General features: G+C 47.0%; 1 protein-coding gene across 1 annotated transcript in view; it reads right to left on the minus strand.

The window, feature by feature from the left end:
* LOC135558088 (collagen alpha-1(XI) chain-like) overlaps positions 1-17,779 on the minus strand; it is a 208,044-nt gene that overhangs the window by 86,338 nt on the left and 103,927 nt on the right. The window contains 9 exon segments of the mRNA XM_064991838.1: positions 57-110; positions 4,713-4,757; positions 4,846-4,899; positions 6,327-6,380; positions 6,593-6,646; positions 7,401-7,454; positions 7,701-7,754; positions 10,565-10,621; positions 11,362-11,445. Of these exon segments, the coding sequence (XP_064847910.1) occupies positions 57-110; positions 4,713-4,757; positions 4,846-4,899; positions 6,327-6,380; positions 6,593-6,646; positions 7,401-7,454; positions 7,701-7,754; positions 10,565-10,621; positions 11,362-11,445 (510 nt within the window).

Genomic DNA, 17,779 nt, shown 5'->3' on the forward strand with positions numbered 1-17,779 from the left:
GCTTTGCAGTAGCATTGCAGTAGCATTGCAGTATTGTAGAGGTACTGTATACATACACGCTGTCCACCAGTCCCAGGGGATCCTCTAGGACCAAGCAACCCTCTAGGACCCTGTAAAACAGAAACATGTACATGTCAGACACATAAACACACATATAAACATTACAATTCTAAACAGCAAGTGTTGTTCGAGGGTGATTTTGCAACTCCGGGGACTTTTGGCATTGTTGAAAAAAATAAATATGAAATACTTTTTTTCATTTTGTTTTTCATTTTGTCAGGAACCATTAACTGGTAATGGTGGAAACCATTTTATATTCAACACATTTCCCCCAAAACACTTTCTCCAGACGTTTTCCTATTTATTTTGATCCATGTACAGTGGGGCAAAAAAGTATTTAGTCAGCCACCAATTGTGCAAGTTCTTCCACTTAAAAAGATGAGAGAGGCCTGTAATTTTCATCATAGGTACACTTCAACTTTGAGAAAATCACATTGTAGGATTTTTAATGAATTTATTTGCAAATTATGGTGGAAAATAAGTATTTGGTCAATAACAAAAGTTTATCTCAATACTTTGTTATATACCCTTTGTTGGCAATGACAGAGCTCAAATGTTTTCTGTAAGTCTTCACAAGGTTTTCACACACTGTTGCTGGTATTTTGACCCATTCCTCCATGCAGATCTCCTCTAGAGCAGTGATGTTTTGGGGCTGTTGCTGGGCAACATGGACTTTCAACTCCCTCCAAAGATTTTCTATGGGGTTGAGATCTGGAGACTGGCTAGGCCACTCCAGGAACTTGAAATGCATTCTTACGAAGCCACTCCTTCGTTGCCCGGGCGGTGTGTTTGGGATCATTGTCATGCTGAAAGACCCAGCCATGTATCATCTTCAATGCCCTTGCTGATGGAAGGAGGTTTTCACTCAAAATCTCACGATACATGGCCCCATTCATTCTTTCCTTTACATGGATTAGGCGTCCTGGTCCCTTTGAAGAAAAACAGCCCCAAAGCATGATGTTTACACCCCAATGCTTCACAATAGGTATGGTGTTCTTTGGATGCAACTCAGCATTCTTTGTCCTCCAAACACAACGAGTTGAGTTTTTACCAAAAAGTTATATTTTGGTTTCATCTGACCATATGACATTCTCCCAATCTTCTTCTGGATCATCCAAATGCTCTCTAGCAAACTTCAGACAGGCCTGGACATGTACTGGCTTAAGCAGGTTGACACGTCTGGCACTGCAGGATTTGAGTCCCTGGCGGCGTAGTGTGTTACTGATGGTAGGCTTTGTTACTTTGGTCCCAGCTCTCTGCAGGTCATTCACTAGGTCCCCCGTGTGGTTCTGGGATTTTTGCTCACCATTCTTGTGATCATTTTGACCCCATGGAGTGAGATCTTGCGTGGAGCTCTTAAATACCAGCTGGGACCAGCAGCTCTTAAATACCAGCTGGGACCAGCAGCTCTTAAATACCAGCTGGGACCAGCAGCTCTTAAATACCAGCTGGGCCAGCAGCTCTTAAATACCAGCTGAGCCATCAGCTCTTAAATACCAGCTGGGACCAGCAGCTCTTAAATACCAGCTGGGACCAGCAGCTCTTAAATACCAGCTGGGACCAGCAGCTCTTAAATACCAGCTGGGACCAGCAGCTCTTAAATACCAGCTGGGACCAGCAGCTCTTAAATACCAGCTGGGACCAGCAGCTCTTAAATACCAGCTGAGCTATCAGCTCTCAAATACCAGCTGGGCCAGCAGCTCTTAAATACCAGCTGAGCCATCAGCTCTTAAATACCAGCTGAGCTTTGGTCCCAGCTCTCTGCAGGTCATTCACTAGGTCCCCTGTGTGGTTCTGCTGGGCCAGCAGCTCTTAAATACCAGCTGGGCCACCTCATTGTTAACTTACAGAGACACCAGTCTCAAGGATGGTTAACTCTGGAAATCTCTTCAGTCGCCACTGAGTTAGGTTAATCTGCTTTTATTTTTTTGCACCTCACTTGTGGAACGATCGTCAAGGCTCTCTAAAGTTGGATGAATTGGTGCCCTCTTTTATTTTTTTTAAGTAAACAAATGAATAATAAAACATGAAATGTTTTCTCATAAATCAACCCCCCGGGGAACACAACAAAGCCCGTAGTTGCAGAATCATCAGTGGTGTTGGCAGAATGTACAGTGTCCACTGAAGTCGAGCTGAGAAATAGCAACACTGACCTCATGTGGCCATTATGGTAACTACAAGTAATTTACTGCTCACTGATCTGTATTTACTGCAGTCTTTTGTCTTTTGGACATTTGTACAATAAATAGGACAGAGAAAATTGGGCCATACAGACCAAACATTGAGGATATCTTTCTATGGTTCATATGAGGCCAGCCAGGAGGAGAATGAAGTTATCTCTCATGGGTAAAATGAGAAAAGCTTCTCAAGCTATATATCTCCTGTTTTCTATTTTCATTCCTATATATTTCCTGTGAGGAGCTATTAGATACTCCAACTCTGTCTGTCGCACACATCTCACCAAGGGAAACATTACTAATGCGATGGACAAGGCAGGAAGGAGTGACATTATGAGTCTTCAGGAGGGTAAGGAGAGGAGACGTGGACAGAGGTAGGGAGAGGTGGGAAGTAGGGGAGGAAGAGTCGAAGTGGACAGAGGTAGGGAGAGGAGGGAAGTAGGGAGAGGTAGGGAGAGGAGGGAAGTAGGGGAGGAAGAGGAGAAGTGGACAGAGGTAGGGAGAGGAGGGAAGTAGGGGAGGAAGAGGAGAAGCGGACAGAGGTAGGGAGAGGAAGGAAGTAAGGAGAGGTAGGGAGAGGAGGGAAGTAGGGGAGGAAGAGGAGAAGTGGACAGAGGTAGGGAGAGGAGGGAAGTAGGGAAAGGTAGGGAGAGGAGGGAAGTAGGGGAGGAAGAGGAGAAGTGGACAGAGGTAGGGAGAGGAGGGAAGTAGGGAGAGGTAGGGAGAGGAGGGAAGTAGGGAGAGGAAGGGAGAGGGGGAAGTAGGGAGAGGTAGGGAGAGAAGGGAAGTAGCGAGAGGTAGGGAGAGGTAGGGAGAGGAGGGAAGTAGGGAGAGGTAGGGAGAGGAGGGAAGTAGGGAGAGTTAGTGAGAGGGGGAAGTAGGGAGAGGTAGGGAGAGAAGTAGGGAGAGGTAGGGATAGGAGGGAAGTAGCGAGAGGTAGGGAGAGGAGGGAAGTAGGGGAGAGGAGGGAAGTAGGGGAGAGGTAGGGAGAGGAGGGATAGGAGGGAAGTAGGGGAGAGGTAGGGAGAGGAGGGAAGTAGGGAGAGGTAGGGAGAGAAGTAGGGAGAGGTAGGGATAGGAGGGAAGTAGCGAGAGGTAGGGAGAGGAGGGAAGTAGGGGAGAGGAGGGAAGTAGGGGAGAGGTAGGGAGAGGAGGGAGAGGAGGGAAGTAGGGGAGAGGTAGAGAGAGGAGGGAAGTAGGGAGAGGTAGGGAGAGGTGGGAAGTAGGGGAGAGGTAGGGAAGTAGGGGAGAGGTAGGGAGAGGAGGGAAATGGGGAGAAGAGAAGTGGTGAGAGGTAGGGAAAGGAGGGAAGTGGGGAGGGAGAGGAGGGAAGTAGGGGATGGAGAGGAGGGAAGTTGGGGCTCTCCTCTAGAGGAGAGGAGAGAAGTAGGGGAGGGAGAGGAGAAGTGGGGAGAGGAGAAGTGGTGAGTGGTAGGGAGAGGAGGGAAGTGGGGAGAAGAGAAGTGGTGAGATGTAGGGAGAGGAGGGAAGTGGGGAGGGGAGAAGTGGTGAGTGGTAGGGAGAGGAGGGAAGTGGGGAGAAGAGAAGTGGTGAGAGGTAGGGAGAAGAGGGAAGTGGGGAGGGAGAGGAGGGAAGTAGGGGAGGGAGAGGAGAAGTTGGGAGAGGTAGGGAGAGGAGGGAAGTAGGGAGAGGTAGGGAGAGGAGAGGAGGGAAGTGGGAGAGGAGAAGTTGGAAGAGGTAGGGAGAGGAGGGAAGTAGCGAGAGGTAGGGAGAGAAGAGGAGAGGAGGGAAGTGGGGAGAGGTAGGGAGAGAAGAGGAGAGGGAAGTGGGGGAGGGAGAATAAAAGTTGAGAGAGGTAGGGAGAGGAGGGAAGTAGGGAGGGAGAGGAGGGAAGTGGGGGAGGGAAAGGAGAAGTGATGAGAGGTAGGGAGAGGAGGTAAGTGGGGGAGGGAAAGGAAAGAAGATGAAAAGTGGTAAGAGATCGCTTTGTCAATGTGAAAATATGTTTCCCATCCCAATAAAGCCCCTTAAATTGATATTGAAATTAAATTGAATTGATAAGGAGGGAAGAAAGGGAGGGGATGAAGGGTTTGGGAGAGGAGAAGTGGGGAGAGGTAGGGAGAGGAAGGAGGGGAGAGGAAGGAGGGAAGGAGAAGTGTGGAGAGGTAGGGAGAGGAAGGAGGGGAGAGATGAGGAGGGAAGGAGAAGTGCGGAGAAGGCGATTGGGGAAAAGAAGGTTGGGATGAAAGTGCAAAGAGAGAAGGGTGGGGTCTTCTGTTGAAGTAATTGATGTAATGGGCATAGAGGGGAAGTGGGCAGGTAAGAAGTGTGTGTGTGTGTGTGTTTGGATTATGTGTGTGTTGGGGGAAGGAGACTGAGGCGTTTAGGTGATGTCATCTTCAACTTCTGGGCCACTATTTTCCTTGCACCTCTGCAAGTCTGTCTGAAGCATAATACTCTGATACACAAGTCTTATCTTTGACAATGGTATTTTACACATTAGAAAATACTTACACTCTCTCCAGCCAGACCCCTCTGTCCGATCTCACCGTCCTCGCCCTGTCGAGAAGAGAGTGAAGGTTATTGTGGAATAGAGGGAGAGGTTTATCAGACAGCATCATGGGATGTGTAGTTTGGGGGTACTCACTCTCTGGCCATCCTCTCCTGGAGCACCTGGAGAGCCGGTGGACCCCAGCTCACCCTGCAGAGAGAGAGATGTCTTGACTGTCTTTACTCTGTCTCTATCTGTCTTTATTCTGTCTTTATTCTGTCTTTATTCTGTCTTTTTTTTAACCTTTATTTTACTAGGCAAGTCAGTTAAGAACAAATTCTTATTTTCAATGACGGCCTAGTCATTGGACCTAGTGGGTTAACTGCCTGTTCAGGGGCAGAACGACAGATTTGTACCTTGTCAGCTTGGGGATTTGAACTTGCAACCACTAGGCTACCCTGCCGCCCCCCTTTACTCTGTCTTTACTCTGTCTTTACTCTGTCTTTATCTATCTTTACCGTCTTTATTCTGTCTTTACTCTGTCTTTACTCTGTCTTTACTCTGTCTTTATCTATCTTTACTGTCTTTATTCTGTCTTTAATCTGTCTTTACTGTCTTTACTCTGTCTTTACTCTGTCTTTACCCTGTCTTTATTCTGTCTTTACTCTGTCTTTACTCTGTCTTTATACTGTCTTTACTATGTATTTACTGTCTTTACTCTGTATTTACTGTCTTTACTCTGTCTTTACTCTGTCTTTACTGTCTTTACTGTCTTTACTCTGTCTTGACTGTCTTTATTCTGTCTTTACTCTGTCTTTACTCTGTCTTGACTGTCTTTATTCTGTCTTTACTCTGTCTTTACTCTGTCTTTACTCTGTCTTTACTGTCTTTACTGTCTTTACTCTGTCTTTACTCTGTCTTTACTGTCTTTACTCTGTCTTTACTCTGTCTTTACTCTGTCTTTACCCTGTCTTTATTCTGTCTTTACTCTGTCTTTACTCTGTCTTTACTCTGTCTGCTCTGTCATGTTGTAATACAGAGTCCTGTGTCTGGAAATGCTCTTGCTTTGTGATCTCTTTATTTCCAGACTAGACAGAGCCCAGAATTACACAAACTACAACTCCATTTTCACTAAGGCTCTTCTCTTTACCAGAGGACAGTTCAGCCCGGTCTGGTGGATCCTCTCCCACTATGATTGGGTCAATGTTATAATGTGTTTCTAATGTCTGTCAACACTGGGGCGGTGAACGTAGGCTGAGGCACTAATGTAGACACACACACACACACACACACACACACACACACACACACACACACACACACACACACACACACACACACACACACACATACACACACACACACTTAAATACACATCAGCCCTCTCTCTATCCTGTCACTGATTGGACACTACAGTTAGAGTCCAGTAATGAGTGAGTCTTGAGCTTCACAGATTGATAGCTTGGTAACAGTGATGTCATTTGAAGGTATTTTCAGACACGACTTGGACTGTCAGACGTTTGCACATATTTACAGACAGCATGCTGATTGGTCGGTTTTAGATTAACGGGCGAGCACAGTTTTGACGGTCATCATTCTGCATCGTTCCCCGAACCACCACTCTGTGTTACACCTACCCTGTGTCCCTTCTCTCCCGGGAGACCTGGGAGCCCGTCGAAACCTCGGTCCCCCTGTACAGGTCACAGCCGGACAACAACAACAGGAGAGGTCAACATCACGTCACACATACACGTCACATTACCACAATGTGACTAGACAAAGTTACAGTAGTTAAAGTATAGAGACTGAACATAGTACCACATAATGATCTGTTTAATAGATCAACTTTAGAGACTAAATACATGTATATTTATTGGATACCTGTAGCAGTGGTTGTACATACCTTACCCCCCGACTCTCCTGGCATACCCCTGGCACCGTCAGCTCCGTTGCGACCCTGTGGGGAACATACCAGACGTCAGTGGAAGGATACACACATACAGTATACATAATAATAATACAGGTGATAATGGTAATAGTAAAAATAATAATAACAATAGTAATAATAACAACAAAAACAACAACAACAATAATAATAACAGCAACAATAACAATAACAATAACAATAAAAATAACAACAATAACAATGATAATCACAACAACAATAAAAACAACAACAACAATAATAGTAATAATAATAACAGCAACACCAACAACAATAATAATAACAATAATAACAACAACAACAACAATAATAATAATAATACCAATAATAATAATAACAACAATAAGAATAACAATAATAATAACAACAATAAAAACAACAACAATAATACCAATAATAATAACAGTTGTTGTATCAAAAGAGGTAATTGGGTTCATCTGACTTTAGAGAAAGACACACACACACACACACACACACACACACACACACACACACACACACACACACACACACACACACACACACACACACACACACACACACACACACACACACACACACACACACACACACACACACACACACACAGTTCATCTGGAGGATATTTTGGCTGTCTACTCTCTTCAGGTCACTATAGGCTGGATTCAAACCATTGGCTGGCCTCAGCTCCCTCTGCCAGTGAGGAGTTTGCTCGCTACGACGCGTGGCGAAACAATAACACACTGTACTGACACAGCCAATCACATTAACTCTTATCTTATCTTACCCTCTTTCCTGCTTTTCCAGGTGAGCCAGTTGGACCCTGAAGACCTCTGGGACCCTACAGAGAGAGACAGAGAGAGAGAGAGAGAGAGAGAGAGAGAGAGAGAGAGAGAGAGAGAGAGAGAGAGAGAACGAGAGAGAGGAACTTTTACATAATGTAGAACATATTCATGCATTGGTTAAAAATAATAGATATTTTACCTCTTTATTCAGAGAAATCTACAACACAGTCTTGCGCTCAAGTGACCTGGGTTAAACCCAGTGGGTCACATATCCTAGTAGAGGGATCTAACATGATTCTCACCTGAGGACCGTTCTCTCCTCCGTCTCCCTTCAGTCCATTAGGTCCAGGTCCACCCTGAGGACACATCAATCAATCAATCAATAAATCATCAGCAGTTGTCACAAAGAGCTTTACAGAAACCCAGCCTGAAATCACCAAGAGCTTTACAGATACCCAGCCTGAAATCACCAAGAGCTTTACAGAAACCCAGCCTGAAATCACCAAGAGCTTTACAGATACCCAGCCTGAAATCACCAAGAGCTTTACAGAAACCCAGCCTGAAATCACAAAGGAGAACAATGGAAAAGGAGAGAGGAACCAGGCTCTGAGGAAGCCTAGTGAGGAACCAGGCTCTGAGGGAACCAAGAGAGGAACCAGGAACCAGGCTCTGAGGGAACCGAGAGAGGATCCAGGCACCAGGCTCTGAGGGAACCTAGAGAGGAACCAGGCTCTGAGGAAACCTAGAGAGGATCCAGGAACCAGGCTCTGAGGGAACCTAGAGCGGAACCAGGTTCTGAGGGAACCAAGAGAGGAACCAGGAACCAGGCTCTGAGGGAACCGAGAGAGGATCCAGGAACCAAGCTCTGATGGAACCTAGAGAGGAACCAGGCTCTGAGGGAACCTAGAGAGGAACCAGGCTCTGAGGGAACCTAGAGAGGAACCAGGCTCTAAGGGAACCTAGAGAGAAACCAGGGGGTGGCCAGTCCACACGACAATACTTTAAAGGCACAGTCCAAACTAAAATTCTCCCCATTTGGTAGTTACAGTTTTGTCCCATCACGACAACTCCCCTAAGGACTTGAGGGAGGTGAAGGTCGAGAGTCATGCATCCTCTGAAACCGGACCCTACCAAGCCACACTGCTTCTTGACACACTGCTCGCTTAACCCGGAAGCCAACCGCACCAATGTGTCAGAGGAAACACCGTTCAGGTGGCGCCCGAAGTCAGCTTGCAGGCGCCCGACGCTAAGCAAATGGTGCGCCGCCTCATGGGTCTCCCGGTCACGGCCGGCTGTGACACAGCCTGTGATCGAACCCGAGGCTGTAGTGACGTCTCTAGCACTGCGACGCAGTGGCTTAGACCGCTGCACCACTCGAGAGGCCAAAACCCGTTCAATGGTTTTTAACAGACAAACAAGCCATGATAGCCTAACAATACCTACACCAACTAGGTTACAGACAAAGCGTATTAAACATTACGCATTTGTCCCATGTGGCTCAGTTGGTGTAACATTGCGATTGCAAAGGCAAGTTTGTGGTTTTTTACAGAGGACCAGTACAAACAATGTATCCACCAGAAGATGCTCTGGATCAGAGAGTCTGTTAAATGACGCACTACTGTAGTGGCTCTGGATCAGAGAGTCTGTTAAATGACTCACTACTGTAGTGGCTCTGGATCAGAGAGTCTGCTAAATGACTCACTACTGTAGTGGCTCTGGATCAGAGAGTCTGCTAAATGACTCACTACTGTAGTGGCTCTGGATCAGAGAGTCTGTTTTAAAAGACTCACTACTGTAGTGGCTCTGGATCAGAGAGTTTGTTAAATGACTCACGACTGTAGTGGCTCTGGATCAGAGAGTCTATTAAATGACTCACTACTGTAGTGGCTCTGGATCAGAGAGTTTGTTAAATGACTCACTACTGTAGTGGCTCTGGATCAGAGAGTCTGCTAAATGACTCACTACTGTAGTGGCTCTGGATCAGAGAGTCTGCTAAATGACTCACTACTGTAGTGGCTCTGGATCAGAGAGTCTGCTAAATGACTCACTACTGTAGTGGCTCTGGATCAGAGAGTCTGCTAAATGACTCACTACTGTAGTGGCTCTGGATCAGAGAGTCTGTTAAATGAATCACTACTGTAGTGGCTCTGGATCAGAGAGTTTGTTAAATGACTCACGACTGTTGTGGCTCTGGATCAGAGAGTCTGTTAAATGACTCACTACTGTAGTGGCTCTGGATCAGAGAGTCTGTGAGATTCTCTGGTCTGATGAAACCAAGATTGAAATCTATGGCCTGAATGCCAAGCGTCATGTCTGGGGGAAACCTGGCACCATCCCTACGGTGAAGCATGGTGGTGGCAGCATCATGCTGAGGGGATGTTTTTCAGAGGCAGGGACTGGGAGACTAGTCAGGATCGAGGGAAAGATGAACGGAGCAAAGTACAGAGAGATCCTTGATGAAAACCTTCTCCAGTGCTCAGGACCTCAGACTGGGGTGAAGGTTCCCCTTCCAACAGGACAATGACCCTAAGCACACTCCCCATCCAACCTGACAGAGCTTGAGAGGATCTGGAGAAAATAATGGGAGAAACTCCCCAAATACAGGTGTACCAAGATTGTAGCGTCATACCCAAGAAAACTCGAGGGTGTAGTCACTGCAGAAGGTGCTTCAACAAAATATGGAAAAAGTCAAGGGGTCTGAATACTTTCCGAATACACCCTATACCTGTTGCCAGGACAACTATGTTCTGTTCAGCCTGACATTTAAAAAAAAATGAACCTTTATTTAACTTGGCAAGTCAGTTAAGAACAAGTTCTTATTTACAATGACGGCCTACCCCGAACAAACCCGGACAATGCTGGGCCAATTGTGCGCCGCCCTATGGGACTCCCAATCACGGCCGGATGTGATTCAGCCTGGATTCAAACCAGGGACTGTAGTGATGCCTACTTGCACTGAGATGCAGTGCCTTAGACCACTGCGCCACTCGGAAGCCCCAAGTGGCATGTCAATACGTTGCACTTAGCATAAATAATAGCTGGATGGATATAACGTGTTTTCATCAATGTTTTCCTCTCCATGCCAAACATACTGGCTGAACATCACATTGTGTGTGTGTGCGTGTGTGTGTGTGCGTGTGCGTGTGTGCGTGTGTGAGAGACTCACCAAAGGCCCAGATCTTCCTGACATTCCCATTGGCCCAGGAGAACCCCTCATGGAGAGCTGTGATTGGACAGAGAGCTCATCATAAACGACAGCGAGATAACAAGCTTTTTTACACAGTCCATATACAACCCTATCCACCTGATCCAGGACCTTCCAAATCTAATCAAAGTGTATTTGTCCAAGGTGCCGAGTACAACAGGTACAACCTTACAGTGAAATGCTAACTTACAAGCCCTTAACCAACAATGCAGTTTGAAGATAAATAAGTGTGAAGTAAAAATAGATAAGTAAAAAATAGATTAGTAAAAAAAATAGATAAGTAAAAATAGCTAAATAAAAATAGATAAGTAAAAAAAATAGATAAGTAAAAAAATAGCTAAGTAAAAATAGATAAATAAAAAAAATAGATAAGTAAAAAAATAGATAAGTAAAAATTGATAAATAAAAAAAATAGATAAGTAAAAAAATAGATAAGTAAAAATTGATAAATAAAAAATATGATATTTTCTCTATAGGGTCTTGTAAGCATCATTCACAGAACTGCAGTGGATGTCTGAACACTATGGCTGTCTCTCAAATGGCACCCTATTCTTTAAATAGTGCACTACATTATGTTCTGAGTCGTACCCTAACATTATATACAGTATTAATGTAATATAGTCATATTTCAGGTGGTATATAATATAGAAGATAGCTGCCATTAATATAGAAGATAGCTGGCATTATATACAGTATAGTTAATGTAGCGTTATAATATCAAAACTTTAATATAACCATATAAGATAGTTGTGTCTTACCCTGGCTTGGGACAGGATCGCCTGGGCTTGGGCCTCCTGAGCTGAGACCACTGGTCCCTTATGTGCATCTCCACCAGCACGGAACTGTCAATCACAAAGCAAGAGACGAAAGCGTTAGAAAACAAGCAAAGCAAACACACAAAGACACTAACTACTGAGCAGCCGTCACACATTACAACATCTCAGAACACGATAGGATCTCTGTGGGCAGCCGTCACACATTACATCTCAGAACACGATAGGATCTCCGTGGGCAGCCGTCACACATTACATCTCAGAACACGATAGGATCTCTGTGGGCAGCCGTCACACATTACATCTCAGAACACGATAGGATCTCTGTGGGCAGCGGTCACACATTACGACATCTCAGAACACGATAGGATCTCTGTGGGCAGCCGTCAAACATTACGACATCTCAGAACACGATAGGATCTCTGTGGGCAGCCGTCACACATTACGACATCTCAGAACACGATAGGATCTCTGTGGGCAGCCGTCAAACATTACGACATCTCAGAACACGATAGGATCTCTGTGGGAAGCCGTCACACATTATGACATCTCAGAACACGATAGGATCTCTGTGGGCAGCCGTCATACATTACATCTCAGAACACGATAGGATCTCTGTGGGCAGCCGTCAAACATTACGACATCTCAGAACACGATAGGATCTCTGTGGGCAGCCGTCATACATTACATCTCAGAACACGATAGGATCTCTGTGGGCAGCCGTCAAACATTACGACATCTCAGAACACGATAGGATCTCTGTGGGCAGCCGTCACACATTACGACATCTCAGAACACGATAGGATCTCTGTGGGCAGCCGTCACACATTACGACATCTCAGAACACGATAGGATCTCTGTGGGCAGCGGTCACACATTACGACATCTCAGAACACGATAGGATCTCTGTGGGCAGCCGTCAAACATTACGACATCTCAGAACACGATAGGATCTCTGTGGGCAGCCGTCACACATTACGACATCTCAGAACACGATAGGATCTCTGTGGGAAGCCGTCACACATTACGACATCTCAGAACACGATAGGATCTCTGTGGGCAGCCGTCATACATTACATCTCAGAACACGATAGGATCTCTGTGGGCAGCCGTCACACATTACGACATCTCAGAACACGATAGGATCTCTGTGGGCAGCCGTCACACATTACATCTCAGAACACGATAGGATCTCTGTGGGCAGCCGTCACACATTACATCTCAGAACACGATAGGATCTCTGTGGGCAGCCGTCACACATTACATCTCAGAACACGATAGGATCTCTGTGGGCAGCCGTCAAACATTACGACATCTCAGAACACGATAGGATCTCTGTGGGCACTGTCACACATTCCGACATCTCAGAACACGATAGGATCTCTGTGGGCAGCCGTCACACATTACGACATCTCAGAACACGATAGGATCTCTGTGGGCAGCCGTCACACATTACATCTCAGAACACGATAGGATCTCTGTGGGCAGCCGTCACACATTACGACATCTCAGAACACGATAGGATCTCTGTGGGCAGCCGTCACACATTACATCTCAGAGCACGATAGGATCTCTGTGGGCAGCCGTCACACATTACATCTCAGAACACGATAGGATCTCTGTGGGCAGCCGTCACACATTACACCTCAGAACACGATAGGATCTCTGTGGGCAGCGGTCACACATTACATCTCAGAACACGATAGGATCTCTGTGGGCAGCCGTCACACATTACATCTCAGAACACGATAGGATCTCTGTGGGCAGCTGTCACACATTACATCTCAGAACACGATAGGATCTCTGTGGGCAGCCGTCACACATTACATCTCAGAACACGATAGGATCTCTGTGGGCAGCCGTCACACATTACGACATCTCAAAACACGATAGGATCTCTGTGGGCAGCCGTCACACATTACATCTCAGAACACGATAGGATCTCTGTGGGCAGCCGTCACACATTACATCTCAGAACACGATAGGATCTCTGTGGGCAGCCGTCACACATTAAGACATCTCAGAACATGATAGGATCTCTGTGGGCAGCCGTCACACATTACATCTCAGAACACGATAGGATCTCTGTGGGCAGCCGTCACACATTACATCTCAGAACACGATAGGATCTCTGTGGGCAGCCGTCACACATTACACCTCAGAACACGATAGGATCTCTGTGGGCAGCCGTCACACATTACGACATCTCAGAACACGATAGGATCTCTGTGGGCAGCCGTCACACATTACGACATCTCAGAACACGATAGGATCTCTGTGGGCAGCCGTCACACATTACGACATCTCAGAACACGATAGGATCTCTGTGGGCAGCCGTCAAACATTACGACATCTCAGAACACGATAGGATCTCTGTGGGCAGCCGTCAAACATTACGACATCTCAGAACACGATAGGATCTCTGTGGGCAGCCGTCACACATTACGACATCTCAGAACACGATAGGATCTCTGTGGGCAGCCGTCACACATTACATCTCAGAACACGATAGGATCTCTGTGGGCAGCCGTCACACATTACGACATCTCAGAACACGATAGGATCTCTGTGGGCAGCCGTCACACATTACATCTCAGAACACGATAGGATCTCTGTGGGCAGCCGTCAAACATTACGACATCTCAGAACACGATAGGATCTCTGTGGGCAGCCGTCACACATTACATCTCAGAACACGATAGGATCTCTGTGGGCAACCGTCACACATTACGACATCTCAGAGCACGATAGGATCTCTGTGGGCAGCCGTCACACATTACAACATCTCAGAACACGATAGGATCTCTGTGGGCAGTGGTCACACATTACGACATCTCAGAGCACGATAGGATCTCTGTGGGCAGCCGTCACACATTACGACATCTCAGAACACGATAGGATCTCTGTGGGCAGCCGTCACACATTACGACATCTCAGAACACGATAGGATCTCTGTGGGCAGCCGTCACACATTACGACATCTCAGAACACGATAGGATCTCTGTGGGCAGCCGTCACACATTACGACATCTCAGAGCACGATAGGATCTCTGTGGGCAGCCGTCACACATTACATCTCAGAACACGATAGGATCTCTGTGGGCAGCCGTCACACATTACGACATCTCAGAACACAATAGGATCTCTGTGGGCAGCCGTCACACATTACGACATCTCAGAACACGATAGGATCTCTGTGGGCAGCCGTCAAACATTACGACATCTCAGAACACGATAGGATCTCTGTGGGCAGCCGTCACACATTACATCTCAGAACACGATAGGATCTCTGTGGGCAGCCGTCACACATTACGACATCTCAGAACACGATAGGATCTCTGTGGGCAGCCGTCACACATTACATCTCAGAACACGATAGGATCTCTGTGGGCAGCCGTCAAACATTACGACATCTCAGAACACGATAGGATCTCTGTGGGCAGCCGTCACACATTACATCTCAGAACACGATAGGATCTCTGTGGGCAGCCGTCACACATTACGACATCTCAGAGCACGATAGGATCTCTGTGGGCAGCCGTCACACATTACAACATCTCAGAACACGATAGGATCTCTGTGGGCAGCGGTCACACATTACGACATCTCAGAGCACGATAGGATCTCTGTGGGCAGCCGTCACACATTACGACATCTCAGAACACGATAGGATCTCTGTGGGCAGCCGTCACACATTACGACATCTCAGAACACGATAGGATCTCTGTGGGCAGCCGTCACACATTACATCTCAGAACACGATAGGATCTCTGTGGGCAGCCGTCACACATTACGACATCTCAGAACACGATAGGATCTCTGTGGGCAGCGGTCACACATTACGACATCTCAGAACACGATAGGATCTCTGTGGGCAGCCGTCACACATTACGACATCTCAGAACACGATAGGATCTCTGTGGGCAGCCGTCACACATTACGACATCTCAGAACACGATAGGATCTCTGTGGGCAGCCGTCACACATTACGACATCTCAGAACACGATAGGATCTCTGTGGGCAGCCGTCACACATTATGACATCTCAGAACACGATAGGATCTCTGTGGGCAGCCGTCACACATTACGACATCTCAGAACACGATAGGATCTCTGTGGGCAGCCGTCACACATTACGACATCTCAGAACACGATAGGATCTCTGTGGGCAGCCGTCACACATTACACCTCAGAACACGATAGGATCTCTGTGGGCAGCCGTCACACATTACGACATCTCAGAACACGATAGGATCTCTGTGGGCAGCCGTCACACATTACGACATCTCAGAACACGATAGGATCTCTGTGGGCAGCCGTCACACATTACGACATCTCAGAACACGATAGGATCTCTGTGGGCAGCCGTCAAACATTACGACATCTCAGAACACGATAGGATCTCTGTGGGCAGCCGTCAAACATTACGACATCTCAGAACACGATAGGATCTCTGTGGGCAGCCGTCACACATTACGACATCTCAGAACACGATAGGATCTCTGTGGGCAGCCGTCACACATTACATCTCAGAACACGATAGGATCTCTGTGGGCAGCCGTCACACATTACGACATCTCAGAACACGATAGGATCTCTGTGGGCAGCCGTCACACATTACATCTCAGAACACGATAGGATCTCTGTGGGCAGCCGTCAAACATTACGACATCTCAGAACACGATAGGATCTCTGTGGGCAGCCGTCACACATTACATCTCAGAACACGATAGGATCTCTGTGGGCAACCGTCACACATTACGACATCTCAGAGCACGATAGGATCTCTGTGGGCAGCCGTCACACATTACAACATCTCAGAACACGATAGGATCTCTGTGGGCAGCGGTCACACATTACGACATCTCAGAGCACGATAGGATCTCTGTGGGCAGCCGTCACACATTACGACATCTCAGAACACGATAGGATCTCTGTGGGCAGCCGTCACACATTACGACATCTCAGAACACGATAGGATCTCTGTGGGCAGCCGTCACACATTACGACATCTCAGAACACGATAGGATCTCTGTGGGCAGCCGTCACACATTACGACATCTCAGAGCACGATAGGATCTCTGTGGGCAGCCGTCACACATTACATCTCAGAACACGATAGGATCTCTGTGGGCAGCCGTCACACATTACGACATCTCAGAACACAATAGGATCTCTGTGGGCAGCCGTCACACATTACGACATCTCAGAACACGATAGGATCTCTGTGGGCAGCCGTCAAACATTACGACATCTCAGAACACGATAGGATCTCTGTGGGCAGCCGTCACACATTACATCTCAGAACACGATAGGATCTCTGTGGGCAGCCGTCACACATTACGACATCTCAGAACACGATAGGATCTCTGTGGGCAGCCGTCACACATTACATCTCAGAACACGATAGGATCTCTGTGGGCAGCCGTCAAACATTACGACATCTCAGAACACGATAGGATCTCTGTGGGCAGCCGTCACACATTACATCTCAGAACACGATAGGATCTCTGTGGGCAGCCGTCACACATTACGACATCTCAGAGCACGATAGGATCTCTGTGGGCAGCCGTCACACATTACAACATCTCAGAACACGATAGGATCTCTGTGGGCAGCGGTCACACATTACGACATCTCAGAGCACGATAGGATCTCTGTGGGCAGCCGTCACACATTACGACATCTCAGAACACGATAGGATCTCTGTGGGCAGCCGTCACACATTACGACATCTCAGAACACGATAGGATCTCTGTGGGCAGCCGTCACACATTACATCTCAGAACACGATAGGATCTCTGTGGGCAGCCGTCACACATTACGACATCTCAGAACACGATAGGATCTCTGTGGGCAGCGGTCACACATTACGACATCTCAGAACACGATAGGATCTCTGTGGGCAGCCGTCACACATTACGACATCTCAGAACACGATAGGATCTCTGTGGGCAGCCGTCACACATTACGACATCTCAGAACACGATAGGATCTCTGTGGGCAGCCGTCAAACATTACGACATCTCAGAGCACGATAGGATCTCTGTGGGCAGCCGTCACACATTACGACATCTCAGAACACGATAGGATCTCTGTGGGCAGCCGTCACACATTACATCTCAGAACACGATAGGATCTCTGTGGGCAGCATCATACATTATGACATCTCAGAACACGATAGGATCTCTGTGGGCAGCCGTCACACATTACGACATCTCAGAACACGATAGGATCTCTGTGGGCAGCCGTCACACATTACGACATCTCAGAACACGATAGGATCTCTGTGGGCAGCCGTCACACATTACGACATCTCAGAACACGATAGGATCTCTGTGGGCAGCCCTGTGTGAAAATAATAATTTAAAATAAAAATATAAAAAATATTTTATGAGACATC

Source organism: Oncorhynchus masou, chromosome 17, assembly GCF_036934945.1.
Source record: "Oncorhynchus masou masou isolate Uvic2021 chromosome 17, UVic_Omas_1.1, whole genome shotgun sequence".
NCBI lineage: Eukaryota > Metazoa > Chordata > Actinopteri > Salmoniformes > Salmonidae > Oncorhynchus > Oncorhynchus masou.